Genomic DNA, 16,822 nt, shown 5'->3' on the forward strand with positions numbered 1-16,822 from the left:
CAGCACTCTCCTTTTCTATAGGCAATAGGAGAATGGGCTCCGGACTTTTTGTTGTAGGAGCTACAAAACGAGAGAGAGAGAGAGAGAGAGAGAGAGAGAGAGAGAGAGAGAGAGAGAGAGAGAGAGAGAGAGGAGAGCGAGAGGCGAGAGAGAGAGGAGAGAGGGTGGAGAGAGAGAGAGAGAGAGAGAGAGAGAGAGAGAGAGAGAGAGAGAAGAAAAATCCACTTTAGGACAGAGAGAAAGAAAAGCAGCAAACCACAGCGCAGAAAAACTGGGCACACACAGGCACTTAACGCTCCCCTGCATAGAGACAGCAGGTTGTATCCGACTACCGGAGAACGCAGAGCACCTCAGACAGGAACTTTAAAGGGATTGAAATCTGTTGCCTGTTCTACTAGGAATATTGTTTGCAAGGCACAAGGTGTCTTTTGGTAGTGAGTACCCTCTGCGCATGCGCAAGTCCATTCGGGAATTACTGCCCAGCCGGCCGACTAAGTTGCATTCCTTGAATCTTCGCAGAAAAGACAATTCTTTCATCAGAGTTAGTAATGTGGACAGTACAAAATCGAGAGAGTTTGGGGCTTCTTTCTTTTCCTGTGATGGTTGCCATGGTCTGTTGTGCACACAGGTGAGCTGCCTGCTTCAATTTCTCTCTTTTTTTCCTTGCTGTTTTTCTTTTTTCCGTACTGCTGGATCATGTATCTTGTTATTTGGGGGTAGGTGTGCCTGGATCTTTTTAATGTCTGTTTGCAGTTTGTGCTCATTCTGAATACGGTCCCTACTTCTTCCCTTCAGCTCCAATGAGCCCAGCAACATGTCATACGTGAAAGAGACAGTGGACCGACTGCTCAAAGGATATGACATTCGCTTGCGGCCGGACTTTGGAGGTAATGCTTAATTATTTTTTTTCAACCTGTAACCCATCCCTAGTTCACCTTTTTTTTTTTTTTTTTTTTTTTGTCAGAAATAACGCCCCTTCCCCATTTTATCATTTCTGTAAACGCCCTGGACACTGACACATACACACACACACACACACACACACACACACACACACACACACTCGCAATCCCTAATCTCAGGTGGACATATCCTTAGGCTGAGCTGTCCCTCTCCTCAACCCGACACACCCTCTGCACTGTCACTGCATCACGCGTGTGCCCACACCTGTTTTCTCAGTCTGTCCCCTACAACAGGAAAGGGGTAGGGAGGGAGCCTGTTAAGTCTGTAATAAGATCTGGGAGGCCCCCATTCCCCCCTCAGCCCACAGCCACTCAAAGACTGTCTTTGCTGTGGTCCACCTCCCCGGCAGGGCCCCCGGTGGACGTCGGGATGCGGATCGATGTTGCCAGCATAGACATGGTCTCGGAAGTGAACATGGTGAGTGGCCTCCCCAAGGGCTCAGCGGCTGGCCGAGCTTACGCAGTTGCGAAATGGACCTTCCCCCCCGCCCCCCTTCCTCCGCTTTTCATTAGTGGTACCTCGGCCCTGGGCCCCAAGGTCCCACTCCGCGCGTACGCGTACGCCCCACTCCAGTACACACACTGTCCGATGCCCCACAGTTTGTATTTTCGACACACACAGGCTACTGCGGTGTTCCGAAGGAGACGTACTCCGCACTATTTTGGGGAAGGGAGAGGGGCTGTTGCGCCGTAGGATTGGCTGGGGCGGAGTCTGAGCCTCACTTTAGCTGGGTCTCCCTGCCTGTGGGGGTGTGCAGGGCACCATCTGTCGGCGGCCAGGTGGCCTGCACTGGGGTCCCGCGGACCAAGGGTTCGCAGCCACAACCTGGCCAGGTTCAGCCCTCACAATCGCCACAGCTCCCCTCAGCAGTCTGTGAGCCCCAACTCACCCAGTTCAGCCACCAAGCAATCACGGCTCGCAAGGGTCCCCTCCCTACTACAGAATCCAACACAGTGTGTGGCTGGAGCAACAGGCTGACATGAACAGTTCAGGATTGCAAACAGCAGAAGTGCCCAGGCTTGCTTTTGGACATTCTGTACCCATGCGAAGGTTCATGTTTTGTTATTCTGTAGCTGGCAAGTTTTGTTCTGAAAGAGAATCGGTCGAGTCATATGGCTTTGCTTTATTCTAGAAACCTAGACAAAAAAAAAAAAAAAAAAAAAAAAAAAAAAAAAAAAAGGGACCTGATGATTAAAAGAACTGTATTGTTTTTAAATTACATGTAGCAGGGGAGGGGTGGATTATAAAAGTCGTTAATTCTAAGGGATCTGTACTTCTCTGCCACCATCCCGCGCTTCCTTCCTTATTTCCTTCCTTCCTGCTTCTCTACCTCCATCCCTGCCTTCCTTCCTTCCTTTTTCCTTCTCTTCTTCCTTCCCCCTCTACTCATCTTCCTGTCATATTCCCCCCCCCCCCCCCCCCCCGGCTCTCTTAAATGGGATTTAAGATAGCTGCCACTTCTGCTGTTGATTGTTACCACTCACCCTGGGAAGCCGCTTTCTAGTCTGTAGAGTTCAGGGTGAAGGAAATGCCTGTTGCTTTTCTAGAACCCACCATCCAGGGAACAGCTAGTTCTACAAGAACAAAATGCCATTTTTATTCCATTCGGAAAATAATTGCAGCAACAGAAATTTAGATACGCTGAGTAACTTAGGATATTTCTCTGTCTGTAACAGTTATTGAATTGCTCATCCCACTCCTAGTGGGCCTTTGTTTATAGTAATATGTAAGGTTTTAGAATTTTTCTTTTCATCTTTTAGATTATATCATAAAGCAATAAATACATTTATATTTCTTTCGGTGGATGGTATAATGATAAAATGTTTGGCTTTGGGAGCAGAGTTGAAACTCTCACTGTCTTAAATGTCTATTTAAAATACTATATAATGTTTCAAATAATAATTTTCAAGGATTGTTGACTACTACACTGAAAATCCTTTTTTTTTTCAAATTTGATGAACAAGCGGATTTTTTCTTTTTTACTTAGCGAAGATTTTAACAGGCTAATGTTCTGTTTACATGCATGCCGTTACCACAATGCAACTGTTAGCAAATAGGCAGAGCAGCATGACAAGATGTGGCAAGAACTGTGGCCTCTGACTGCAAATGCCACCAGAAGCACTGGACAATGTACCCGCTTAGCAGTTAGTGTCAATGCAAATTCATTATGGTAACATTCGTTTGTTTTATTTGTTTAATCCCTTATCTGGCATCTTGAAAATATCTCCATAGTTCATTTACAATATAGATGATCTAAAATCCCAGAAGGCAAATTGTGCCTCTGTCAATGGTCTATGTCACTGTAATAGAGTACTTAAATTTCCAAAACTGCAGAGCCCTAAGGAGGACTCCCAACAGCAATTACAGACACACACACACACACACACACACACACACACACACACACCCCACACACAGAAGCATATAGAGCATACACACACACATACACATACAATCTATATACATACTATGTTCTTTTAAACTGTAATTGAATATATCAGGTGCAACCACCTTGACAAAAAACTCTGCCTTGTCGGTTGAAAAGAGGTCGTACACAAGCTGAGAGGGGCCATATGTACGTGCTGTAGCATGAACACCGCCTCCTAACGACTGAATCATACAGTCTGTTTACTCTCCGCTCTATGATATGTGCATGTGGTAGTTTTTAACAGTCACTCAGTAGATAAGCCTTTGATAAGGCTCTTTACCAAAATACTGATTTCATTTCACTGTGACATCAGAGACATAGGAGAATAGTGGGCGCAGAAAGCTGGAAAATAAGAAACCTTGCTCTGTGCTTTCTTTTCCTTTTAATAATGAGAGCTACTGATAAGATTTGATTTTAATTTAGTGTCTTATCGATGGCAATGTGTTGAAATGAAAACACTGGAAACAACTAAGGACAATGGAAATTCAGAGGGGTTTTCTTTTGAAGAGTCAGAGGACAGGACACACAGAACAGAGACAGTTAGGCCCATCCCTAGCCCTTACCAAGACTAGAATCCTCTGTAACATGCTTCTGACGCACGATAGGACTGATGGTCTTTGGGAAGCAGGACCTGTAGCTTGCTATTAAGCATGCTTCTGCACCTTTATGGGCACTAACTTAAATATGATTATATGATAGGAAAATTATACAAATTGAAAACAAAATAAGAACTGATGATAAAATAATACAACTAGTAGTTAATAAGAATGTAAGTAAATCCATTACTGCAACATTGCTAATTTTCACATTTTTGGTCATTAGTGTTGTTACCCATTCTATGGCTGGGAGCACGACATGATAATTATTCATTAAATTAATGGGTTGTAGAAGTAGGGCTCTATTAGTTTTTGTCTTTTTTGTACTAGTCTAAGTAAAATATGTTTCCAATTTTGTTTATAATATTGGTCACTTTGAAGGATAATACCATATTAGGACTACTTTCTGACTAATGTTCCACAGGATATGAAATGATGTTCCAGAATTAAGAAAAGAAAAGAAAACCATATGGCAAAGACTATCTATCAGAAACCCTAAGATTTATTAATACATTATTGTTCATGGTTGATATATTTTTATGTTTTAGTTACAAATTAATTTAAGTAAAATATGAGAAAAATAATTCATTAGTTCTGAGCAGCAAACAAAAAACCTTTCGAATAATTCTAATGTAGAAAGACATGTATGTATGTGTGTGTATATGTATATATAATTGAGAGAAAGACTCCTTTAAAGGCATTAATTATTACTGGCTCAAAAAGAAAGGCTTTTTTTTCTCATTATAGACTTTCTGGTGATGTGACAGTAACCACATAGTTATTATTTTCAAAACTCTTATATAGAAAAAAAGCCACTACAGTTTCCATTTATTGTACAATAAACCCTCCAAATCTTTATACTTTTAGAAATTCTATGAAGCACTACACACACATACATGAGGTACATGGCTAACTAGAACAAGAAGCGGGTAGAATGCAAGGAGGTAAGGGCTCCTGGCAACAAGTCATAAAGTAACTACCATCTCCCTAATAAAAGAGTCAGTAGCACACAAAAGTCCTCTCTTTGAGTAGTGTCTTAGTGAAACATGATGCTTCCTGTAAACAACAAAGGAGCTAAGCTTTTCTGTTCTAATTTCACAATCATCTGTGCTTGTCATGCAAGAGTTAGGAGCAATCATCAGGAAGCAATTCTATTTGGAAATCTATCTGACGCTTTCTCAGAAAACTAGGATTAGGGCTTCCTCAAGACCCAGCTACTCCACTCCTTGGAATATACCCAGAAAATGCTCCACCACACAACAAGGACATATGCTCAACCATATTCATAGCAACCTTATTCATAGTAGCCAGAACCTGGAATCAGCCTAAATGTCCCTCAGTAGAAGAATGAATAAACAAACTGTGGTACATTTACACTATGGAATACTACTCAGCTATTAAGAACAAGGAAATCCCAAAATTTGTGGACAAATGGATGGGACTATAAATGATCATAATGAGTGAGTTAACCCAGAAGCAGAAAGACTCACATGGTATATATTTACTTATAATTGGACACTAGCCCAAAAGGCACGTCCTATGAAAGTCTTCACTTACCAGGAGATTGGGATAGATATGAGGACATCCTACCGAGAAATATAGGAGATGGGGAAATAGAAGGACCCAGATGGTTCTAGAAACCTACAAGAAGAACATCTTGATGGGTGGATCGGGGCCCAGGGGTTTCTGCTCAAACTATTGCACTAATTAAGGACAATACAATAGTAAACATCAAACCCCTACTCTGATCTACCCAATGGACAGGACATTCTCCACACTTATGTGGAGAGTGGGGACTGACTTTGACATGAACTCTGGTGCTCCATATTTGACCACCTCTCCTTGGTGAGGAGGCCTGATGGCACTCAAAGAAAGAATAAGCAGGCTACCTAGATGAGACTTGATAGCCTATGACCATATAATGGGGTAAGAGGTCCCCCTAGGTCTAAGATCTAGGGAGGGGAATAGGGTGAAAGCAGGAGAGAGGAAGGAATGAGAGGATACAAGTGATGGAATAGCAATTGAGTTGTAATCTGAATAAATTAATAAAATTAAAATCAAATTTAAAAAAGAAGCAATTCTAAATACAATTTCTTTCATCAAGCTAAAGATACAAGAATCTAAGTGCCCACATGCAGAGGACCATACATGGAGATCTCTGACTCAAACTCAGACACAGTACCAGTCATTTCTAATAAGAAGTAGCCTTGCTCCTGCCTTCACTCTTCTGCAGATGTGAACGGGCATATAGGAATCACAAATAGTATCCACAATGACAAGAAAAAAAAAAGACACAATTTTAGAAATAATGCAGAAAAATAAATTAAACTGAATAGATATCTATTTATAGTCTGTGTTGTTGCTATTTTAATATTAGACACTATAGGCTCTTGGTATATCCTCCAGTTATGTTTAATTGCCGTCACCATGGCGACTCAAGACAAGAGCCACCTGTAAGAATTTCTCTCTGCAATAATCCTTCTTTCTCTGTGTCCCAGTTTTTTAATCTTAAAGGCATACCTAAGTCACCCTGAGGCTCATAAAATACAAATTCTGAATCTGACATTTGGCACGGGGGAAGGGTCTGATATTTTATGTTTCTCTTGCAAGATGCCAATTGCTAGTGTACAGACAGTACTTTAAATATCAAAATTGAAGACATTATTCTAGTATTATATTTAAAAGCAAACTTTTTCCCTCTTAATTTTCTCTAGGAATAGTAGTGTGTCCAGATCTCACATTAAATTTGAAGTTACTTTCTAATTAATCTATTAAGTAGCTGTCCTCAAAGGGAAGAATAGTTTTATAATTAAAGATAAACAAGATGCAAAGACAAGAGCATGGAGGATGTGGTTCAGTGTAGCCTGGTATCTTCCTGTATCAATACTTGTTACCAGATAGTGCTAAGTGGGTGTGTGTGTGTTGGGGGGGGGTGTCTGCTAAGCCCAATAGTCAACAATTCCGTCCTTTACCTTTATAGAATAGCATTTACTTTCACTCTTCAAAATACTGAATACCAAAACTGTTTTCCTCTACCAAACAGCTAGCAACAGCTGTGTTAAAAATAGCCCAAATATATTCTTGCTGCTGTCAATAAATTCTCTTGGGATATCATAAAATTTCCTTTGGAAATGGAGCAAATAGTAACAATTAAAAGCTGGAATACATACACACCAGCAGATAAACAAATTAGCACCCCTTTCTCTTATGTGAGAACTCAACAGGGACCCTCTCAGGCTCTGCACTAGAATATACTATCTGAGAGAGAAACTGTTTGCTTTGGCTATCTGTTTGGAGATAACAGGTATTTTATGCTTTAAATCACATTAAAATCAGATTATCTACATCTTAAAATGTTGTCGTTCATATATGAAAGTCAGCAATTTTAGAATTACAAGACCAGATTGGGCATTAAAGTATGAAATATAGTGAAAATAAATAAGAATATTTATTGGATAATACCCATATGCACAATATATTTTCCATAAATTTGAAGTTAATTGCTTATTTAACTCTGGTTTAAAGGTATGCAATTCTCATCTCTCACTATAGACTGAGAAACTGAAGCTAAGACACAGAGAAGCACAGGATGAGAGAAATTTAAAATTGAGCTCCAAAACGACAGGGCTGGTAAATGGAAAAGTCAAAATTTGAAACCAGGACTTAGGAATGTAGCTCATGAATAGATCTACAGAGTGATTGCCTAACATGTAGAAAGCCAAGTTTGGTTGCCTGGGACCACAAAACCTGAGCGTCATGACACATGTCTATAATGGCGGCAGTGAAGTGGTGGAGGCAGAGGGATCAGATGTTTGGGTACATTGCAAGTTCAGGCCAGACTGAGACACATGAGAGCAGTTGAAAAATCTGAAATCAAACATCTCCATCCCTGTTCCCCTCCACACAGCTCTCTACCCTCATCTAGCTGGGCTGCCTTGTCTGGCCCCAGCAGGAAAGGATGCACTTAGTCCTGCTGTGACTTGAGGTGCTGAGGTGGGTTGGTACTCCTTAGGACCTTTCCCTTCTCTGAAAAGAAGTTGAGAGGGGAGGGAGAAGGGGGTGTGAGTGAAGGACTGGGAAGAGAGGGGGAGGGGCTATTATCACTGTAAAATGGTTAACTTTTAAAAAATCTAAAGCAGGCTGTGTGTCCCAATGGCTGCTTCTGAGTCGCCAAGCTACTAACACTTAAGGGTTTAAAGTGCTGCTAGGATTGACTTTGGGAACTTGAGTGTGGATTTCTTCTTCTTCTCTGGAAATTAGCAAGTTCTGCTGTAAAAACGAATCAAGTCATAGGTCTGTTAAAGCCCTTTAAGTTCAAATATCCTAAAATCCCTGTCCTTAAAGAATTTAGACACCATCAGAATAAAGAATTACTTCATTTTATTCCACTGTTAGATACTGTATTGCTCCATTCAGTTCTCCTGGTCAGCGAGCCAATCCACATGCTGTTGTTGGGTTGTTACAGACTGGAAGCTCTGATAGCCTCCTGGGAACACCTCAGGAACGATAGAGTGAGATGGGTGGCTGGTGCCGTCATGAGGCAATATTTTGATCAGTCATGAGATTATCATCCAACCTTTTCTTCCTTAATATATCTACAAAGACATTAGCAAGAAATTCTGGGTCAGTGGTCATACTCAAGACTTGATTGATGCTTAATTTATACTGTGCTGAACACTGAAGTAAAAACAACCCCTAATTTCTAGGTATTTTTAATCTGCTGTTATCCACTCTACTCCTGCTGGAAATATCCCCCTGTTGCTACCAAACTCACATTTCAGCACTTGATATGGAATAGAAATCAACTGGTCTGCTCCTTCCCCCACCAAGACTTACATGACTGGAAGGGCTTATCTAATTTCCCTAAAATCCTTCCTCAGTGTTTCTTTGAACTGAATCTCAGTGTCACTTCCAATTGTTTCTGGTGCTTTTTTCTTTACTGTTTCCCCTAAGCCAATGGTTCTCAAAGTCCTTAATGTTGCAACCCTTTCATACAGTTCCTTGTGCTGAGGTAGTCCTCAACAATAAAATTATCTTTTGCTACTTCATAACTGTAACTTTACTACTGTTGTGAATTGTATGTAAGCATCTGCTAAGTAGGATATGTGATATGTGACCCCAGGTGAAGAGCTGCTGTCCTAAGCATCTGCTAGCATCGTCAGCATTCATACATGAATGAATTGCTGCTTTATCAGGAAGTTAAGATGCTTTTAAAGTAAAACGAACTTAAATGTTTCTCCTGGCTTACGTTTCAGAAATGGGCTCAAATATCCTAGTTATCCTTGGTAATAACAGGAAGATAAGTTGGTACATGTGGATAGTAGACTAACTATTAGTATATTTTTCCTCTATGATCCTAGAAAACACTGAATTCGATTTTCCCTAAGACTAGGACTGGTCTTAGAGCACATTTGTTTTCAGCCGATTGTGCATTTCCTGAAGTCCCCTAACTTCTCTATTGAATGGGATATTCATAGCAGCCTTCCATCATCTGTTACGACGTGCCTGTCATGTGTGCTTCATGAACAATTGATTCCCACCAGTAGCAATAACTTGTGGGGAGGCTGGTCACATTTTCATCTGCCGTGAGCCAGTTATTCCTTATTAAGATCATCAAACACCTACCAAGAGGATCAATGTATATTATCACTCACCAATCACATCCCCAGTAAAACCTGCTATTGTATTTGAATGTAAGATTAAAGGGAATTTTTCTAAAAGCACTCTTTTAATTAATCGAATAACAAGGGGGGACTTTATGCCCATTATACAGCTTATGTGGTTTTTGTTTTTTTAAGTTCTAATTTTGAAGCATGGAAATTTTTCCCTAAGAAGGTTTTTGAAACATTGATAACTATCTTGATTGAGTGTTTCTATTCATGTACCAAACATTTAGTCCTTTATCACATCTTGAATAGAGTCCAGAACAGAGATGACACTAGAACTAGGTCCAGACTCTTAGTGATTTTTGAGGTTTGGAGGAAAATATATAATAACACAGTTATGGTTAAGCAATGTAAAGGATTCTTTGATAGATGCCTGTATGCATGAGATCTCCCTGGAGCACAAAGAAATAATTTCTAAGACACCATAAGGAGTCTATGACTGGAATGAATCTAGAAGAGAAACAGTCACTCGCAATTTTGAGTAGGCTAAAAATGCAAAGAAGAACCTTCCAAGCAAAAGGAAAGGTATATGAATAGGAAGCCATGCCTGAAACAGCATGAAGTATCCTGGGCGGGTAGAACCTTGAAAGAATTTAGCGTATACTTCTTAACCTCTTCCAGAGAAGAGAACTCTGTACTCCACTTCAGTTGTTTTTCTAAAGGAAGGGAGAGGGGAGCTGTGGGAAAGCCACTTACACAGCATCTGTGCTCTTCTCCACTGCATCCTGAAAGTGATTCAGGCATTCTGGAACATTGTGCTTCGATGTGCAATTGCATGAGAGCAGTGTGAGCCATTGTAGACGCAGCATCTGGTGATGAGATGAGACTGAGAATAAAGACAGTGCAAGTGAGAGTGGCAGTGTGCCCTCAGAAACGAAGCTTACCTGCCAGGAAATTAAAAGTGACTCCTGGGAGCTTTGCAGAGGAATGGAAACATCTGAACTGACGTTTTGATAGGACTTTAAACAAGATCCCAGAAGCCCCGCCACCTAAAAGATGGTCTCATAAATATGTGACCGCAAAGACTTATTCATACATTTCATTGTTTACCTTAGAAGGAGAAAAATGAAGAAACAGCTCGAGAAATAGATCAAAATAAAAGAGGTTTTAGGTAGCTGCTAGCTACATCACTGTACAGAGAGCCGATGTGAGTGTTGAGTAGTAACCCTCAATATGAGGTGGGAAAATTAGAAGTTAGATGCTTTGCTTTTGTGGTTGCAGGTTAGTCAGGGACATTTCAAGTGGTGACTACCACCTGAAGGAGTTTACATGGGACCTGAAAGGAGGGGAATAGATTTGATAATGTCTCTTAGTGTAACACATCGTGACTCAGGGCAAATTTTTTTCACCTTGCAATGTATTATTTTATAATCAATGGTACAGAATTCTCTAGTCAAGGAAATTGCCTTTGTTGTTTCCATAGAGACAGTTCATTTGAAATCCTACCTGTGCCTGGAACACTCTCATGTCAGTGGCTATTGTTTCTTCCTCCTACCTGTAACTCTTCTCCTACTCAAATGTATCTCAACTTTAAAACCCACACAAATTACATTTAATCTGTAGAGAAATTTCTATAGACATTACAGAGATTTCAGCTAAAGAAAGACTGTCTTGGGCATATGAGATAATCAGGAGTTCTAAAGGTCTTTATAAACTTAGTATAATTTAGGGATCATTCATATGAGACAATTTTTAACCTTATCTTCTTCCCTTACAATACAAACTGCAGGAAATTTCAGAATATATTCTTTATATTTTCAGTCTCCTAGTCTATTATAAAGACTTTATGATAACATTTATTAGGATTATAATATAACTATTTAGTCATAAAATCATTAGTGTGATAGCATCTATAGTTTTAATTCAGAAATTAATGGTTTCTCTGTCTGGTATATCTTACAACTTCATCTGTAATTTTTTTATGGTGATCATGAATCATGAGCTGTTTCCATAGTAACAGCCTCATCATATGGCATCACCATAATCATATATCTAGAATATGTTTATGAAAAAGATCAATGTACATACATGTATATATTTATAAAACTTATAATGTGCTTTAAAATTAATCACTGCTTTTCATTTTTCAATTGTCATTTTTCTGGCACCTAGACTATCAATATTTCTTGGCACATTTAAGAAAATTTTTAAGGAATAATTTGATTGATGACAACAGCATGAGTGGCATTTAGACAAAAGGGAAAATCAAACACAAAAGGTAGTACAGGTAAAGGGGGTTCTCTGGGGGGGTTTTTAAATGAGAAAAGTTAGATTTCAAAAGACAGTCAAAGATTTTGTCAAATATGAGATTATAAAGTAAAAAATTATCTAATCCAAAGGAAGTGCACTTAATAGATGTGATATATTATATGTATTATAATGCTACACACAACATACACTTGCATGTGTGCGCGCGCACACACACACACACACACACACACACACACACACATATAATGTGCTTGGCCATTTTGGCTATAATGTATCTCTCTTACTACAATTTATGTTTGTTTTATTAAGGTTCAATTTTGTTTTGAAGCTTCCATATCCAGAGTGTAATTGCTTATATCTTATAATTGTACCACAGCAGCTACCTCATCCAGTGCCGATGAGAGAGTCTAACCCCTGACATTTCTACCTGCCCATTTCCCTCCCATACAATGTTGTCCATAAAATACAACACGTCTTAAAGAAATCATGGTGAGAACAAAAGTTCCTGGTTCAAACGACTGCTGAGCTGAGTCCAGAAGGAATGTTCACTGCAAAGGTGAATACTTGCCAAGTGAAAGTTTTACCTACTGTGATGAGAAGTGATCTTCACAAGTTTTGAAATTTTGAGCAAGAAAATGGGACAGTATGAAAACTTTGGAGAAGAATATAGGAAAACCACATTCCGTCTTTGCTGGTCTAGTGCTATCTCTCTCTCTCTCTCTCTCTCTCTCTCTCTCTCTCTCTCTCTCTCTCTCTCTCTCCCTCGCTCTCTCTCTCCCGCATCTCCCTCCCTCTCGCCTCTCTCTCCTCTCTCTCTCTCTCTCTCTCTCTCTCTCTCTCTCTCTCTCTCTCTCTCTCTCTCTCTCTCTCTCTCTCTCTCCACACACACACACACCTACCTACACAAACACGACTTTGGCGGTACCCTCACAGACTGTGTTGTTATCAAGTTTAAAAGGGCATTTAAAATGTGGTTCTCTGATGTTGTAGAAGGAAATGACCCTAGGGATGTTACAAGATACAATGTATCCTGTTGTATTAAAAAAACAGTGCCACAAGCCTACCATAAATACAGCCTAAGCAGTCGTATTTCTCCATAACCATCACCTGGACCTTCCACATCAATTCAAGCAGCAAAGTTGCCTGAGTTCTTATGTCCTATTCATCCTTTTCATTTGTACTTTGTGAAGCTTAGTCTTTGATCAAAGTGCAAACTACTTGTCAAGTAGGTAGGGGCAAGTACAGTATATGATGTTTTGCTGATTGGGAAACCACCACCTTCAAACATCATCATTTGCCGTGGATATCTTCAGCTTTCATTCCTGATGAAGTACAAAAGGCAAAAAAATGCTCTTCCTTTCCAATCCCTGTTTTATAGAGGAGTATGTATGGGTATTTGAATGAGAGATAGATTTGCTCATGGCCGTAGACTTAAAAACATGTATGAAGAGAGAACGGAATCCCAACTTAGTTGAAAACATTTCCCTAGAATAAACAGTTTCCTGAGGCTAGGATTACTGGAGATGTGCTGCTGTAGCAGATGGCTTGCTGCCAGAATTTTGTATTCTATGATGTGAAATCACCACATCAAACTGTGCTCCCTAGTCATCCATCCTGACTGAGAGAGAAGGCAATATCATTTTGCAGTTTTAATTATTACTAATCTCATGGTTAAGTCAATTGGCCAGTAGGAACTGCTCTAGATCAATTATTAAAGTCCAGACACTCTCAATCTAATTTGATATTTCCCTTAACTGTCTCCTGCTCAATGTGCTTCTGTCAAGTTACATTTGAAACACATCTATGACGTCAGGGATTGAGCCCAGTGCCTTGTGTATGCTAAGCACACATCCTCTAACTCAGCAATACCCTCAGCCCTCTGGCTTTAATGGCTTTAATCACTTTAACATTTCAGAATGACATTCTATTCCAATTTATACTCCTAGGTATAAGTTTCTTGACTTTTATAATTCTTTGATTCTTAGCTCTATAAATGCAATGTATTTGCTCTACCTGTTTATGGAAACTGTGACTGTCAAGAAAACCACACTATGTACAAATATATGCTCAGATATATGTGATATGTAAACTGTAAAACACTAAAAACATCAAGTTCTGGCACTTTATCTTTTTTTTTTAATTTTTAATTTTTATTTTTAATTTGTTCACTTTACATCTTTTTTTTTTAATTAATTTATTCTTGTTACATCTCAATGGTTATCCCATCCCTTGTGTCCTCCCATTCTTCCCTCCCTCCCATTTTCCCATTATTCCCCTCCCCTATGACTGTTCCTGAGGGGGATTACCTCCCCCTGTATATGCTCATAGGGTATCAAGTCTCTTCTTGGCTACCTGCTGTCCTTCCTCTGAGTGCCACCAGGTCTCCCCCTCCAGGGGACATGGTCAAATGTGAGGCACCAGAGTACATGAGAAAGTCCACTTTATCTTTATATACAAAGCTTATAATAAATGCTTTTATTTCAAATTTAGGGACAAGAATAACACCAAATCACATTAGGTATAATGAATTGCATTTTTGTTTTATGATGTCATTTCATCATCCATTTGGAATTCACAGTATTTCTAATTGTGAAACTTCTTGGTGAGAACTAGTAGGGGAGTGAATAGGATTTCTCTCGTTTTATCTCCTGATGATTTTCTCTGGGTTCTTGCTCTGGGAAAAAAAACTTAGTCTAAAACTTAAACAAAATTTAAATCAGTACAGTATCTCCCTATAATTTTCTTAAATGCATATTTTGTGTAATTCCCCAATGTGCAGGGGAAATGGACTAAGGGTGTCCATGGGCTTAGTCTATGGACCAAAGCCCAGGTTCAATCATCAATTTTTAGTTTTATCTTTTTATTACAAGATCAGTTTCATTAGCATTTGCTGTATAGTGGCCATATAATTTATTAGCCAGATATATAGTTCTGAGAATAATGTGGACACAATTAAGAATTGCTTGGGGTCAATATGTGTAAGCCAGCAACTCTCCTAGGGAAGCCAAGACTTATATTGCCAAGCGCCATTTAAAAATCTAGATTTCTCTTGAAATTGGGAATATGTGTTTTCTTCAGTGATGAGTTAAATCTGAGACCAAGTACATAAATCTCTTAGTACTAAGTAGACATTTTAGGGAGTGGGCAGGGTTATCCCAAAGTATAATATTCTACATCATCCTTGCACCCTTCATGCTTGGAAGATGATGTAACAAAGTGTCTAATATGGAGGTATATGATGAAGTCTAAGATCACAGTGCCATTAGATTTAGCATCTTGTATGAGAGGGATAATTTCTGGCTCTCTTGGTATGTTCTCTCACATGGGAAGAGTAAGGACCTCTGGTTTCTCTTGGTGTCATCTGTAAGGGCTCTTTAGTTAAGGACCCATCATATCCCAAAGGACTCATCTCCAAATACCATCACATTGAGTATTGGGCTCCATTTTACAGCTTTTAAGTGATAAAAATTCAATCTATCATAATCATTATCATCATCCTCCCACTTGCTAAAAACATACAGCTTGCCAGGTACTGTTAATATATTTTAAATACAAATAAATATCAACAACAAAATGATGTAGAATGGATGATATAACCCAAGAGAAATTTATACATGACTTTAGGTTACTGAACAAATAAAACATAAGTTCACTTTCTTTTACTTGGAGCTTTGCTAACTTTACAGTTGGCAGAAACTCTAAAGGGCTGTTGCAAATTATAGGACTTACTGTATTCCTCTATAGACTATATAGGTTCATTTTCTGACAAGACTGGGCATGTTTACGCTATGTGGTAATATCAGAGTTCCACAGCATAGGCAAACCTTCAAGCAAAGGTCAGTAAACATGGTGAGCACTTAGGAAGAAAATTGATTCTAGGAGGGAATGTGTTAGCGTTCGTTTTTATTTTGCTAATAATCAAAGAATAGCTCAGCCAATGTCTTTAAGCTTATGGAAGTACTTTATCCTTTTGTAGATTTAAGTCACACTGGACCTATTGTGTGCAAGATATGAGGTGTCAGTATCTAGTCCTTTGAGTTCTTTGTGAGAGAACCATTACTTGAAGGAAGAAGGAAGGATTAGATTGGGCACAAGAAGGGTATCTTGACTGTAATGAGATGGTGCTGGAAGGAGCTCTAAGAGTACCCAGGAAGCGTTCTTCCTTAGAAAGCCTTGGGAGAAGAAAGCATAATTATATCTGCCCTACTTGGCATTACAGGGAAGCTCTGGAAAAAAAGGCAGAAGAAAGAACAAAAAGAAAAATTTCTTTGCCATTCCTTCTAATAGAGAAATATCAAGTCCCGAGACTTCTGTTTGATAGTTACAAATGAAAAGTAAGATCTTAAGAATTCAGTCATCTCCATCACCTCCACTACAATAGATAATAGATTATTTTCTTCCACAATTTTCACATATTCACAGGGAGAGACTAGGTACTTGTTTGAGCATTCATTATTAATCCAATCTCTTTCTGGAACAAGCAACTTCTTTTTAACATTACAGGGCAATACCACTTAAGGTATCTAAGGCAAAGACATAGCTCTTTTACTGAGCCTCCAGGTAACTAGGTTAGAGGATACAGAGTTGTTGTTAAGCTCTTAAATGACATGGGGACCTGATGGCGAGAAGACCTTGGGTCTGTGCCTGGTAAGTGCCTCACACAAAGAGTGGCTGAATCTGATTTATTGAATTTAAATCTGACACAATTGCTTCAACTCTTTACATACTTTTGTATTTAGGACAAGAAAAAAGCAACCTTTAATGTTAAGAGTAGAAATATCTACTCAACTATACTGAATGGGTCTACATATCAGGCATCAGGATATATCTTTTATGTTCATTTTTATGCGAGCCACCTGCAATGGGTATAGTTAGATTCTCCTTTCACAGATCAAACATGGCATAGAAAGGCTGATTTATGATGGGGCTGAATCTAAAGCTCTAGCATGTCAGGTTTA

At 39.3% G+C, this 16,822-nt stretch overlaps 1 protein-coding gene across 1 annotated transcript in view; it reads left to right on the forward strand.

Annotated features, from left to right (window-relative positions):
* Nucleotides 1-219: 219 nt before the first annotated feature.
* Gabrb1 (gamma-aminobutyric acid type A receptor subunit beta1) overlaps nt 220-16,822 on the forward strand; it is a 444,703-nt gene continuing 428,100 nt past the window's right edge. The window contains exons 1-3 of the mRNA XM_051165291.1: nt 220-628; nt 796-887; nt 1,313-1,380. Coding sequence (XP_051021248.1) covers nt 549-628; nt 796-887; nt 1,313-1,380 — 240 coding nt within the window. The 5' untranslated portion in view covers nt 220-548. The remainder of the gene's footprint in view (nt 629-795; nt 888-1,312; nt 1,381-16,822) is intronic.

The sequence above is a fragment of the Acomys russatus genome, chromosome 22 (assembly GCF_903995435.1).
Source record: "Acomys russatus chromosome 22, mAcoRus1.1, whole genome shotgun sequence".
Taxonomy (NCBI): Eukaryota; Metazoa; Chordata; class Mammalia; order Rodentia; family Muridae; genus Acomys; species Acomys russatus.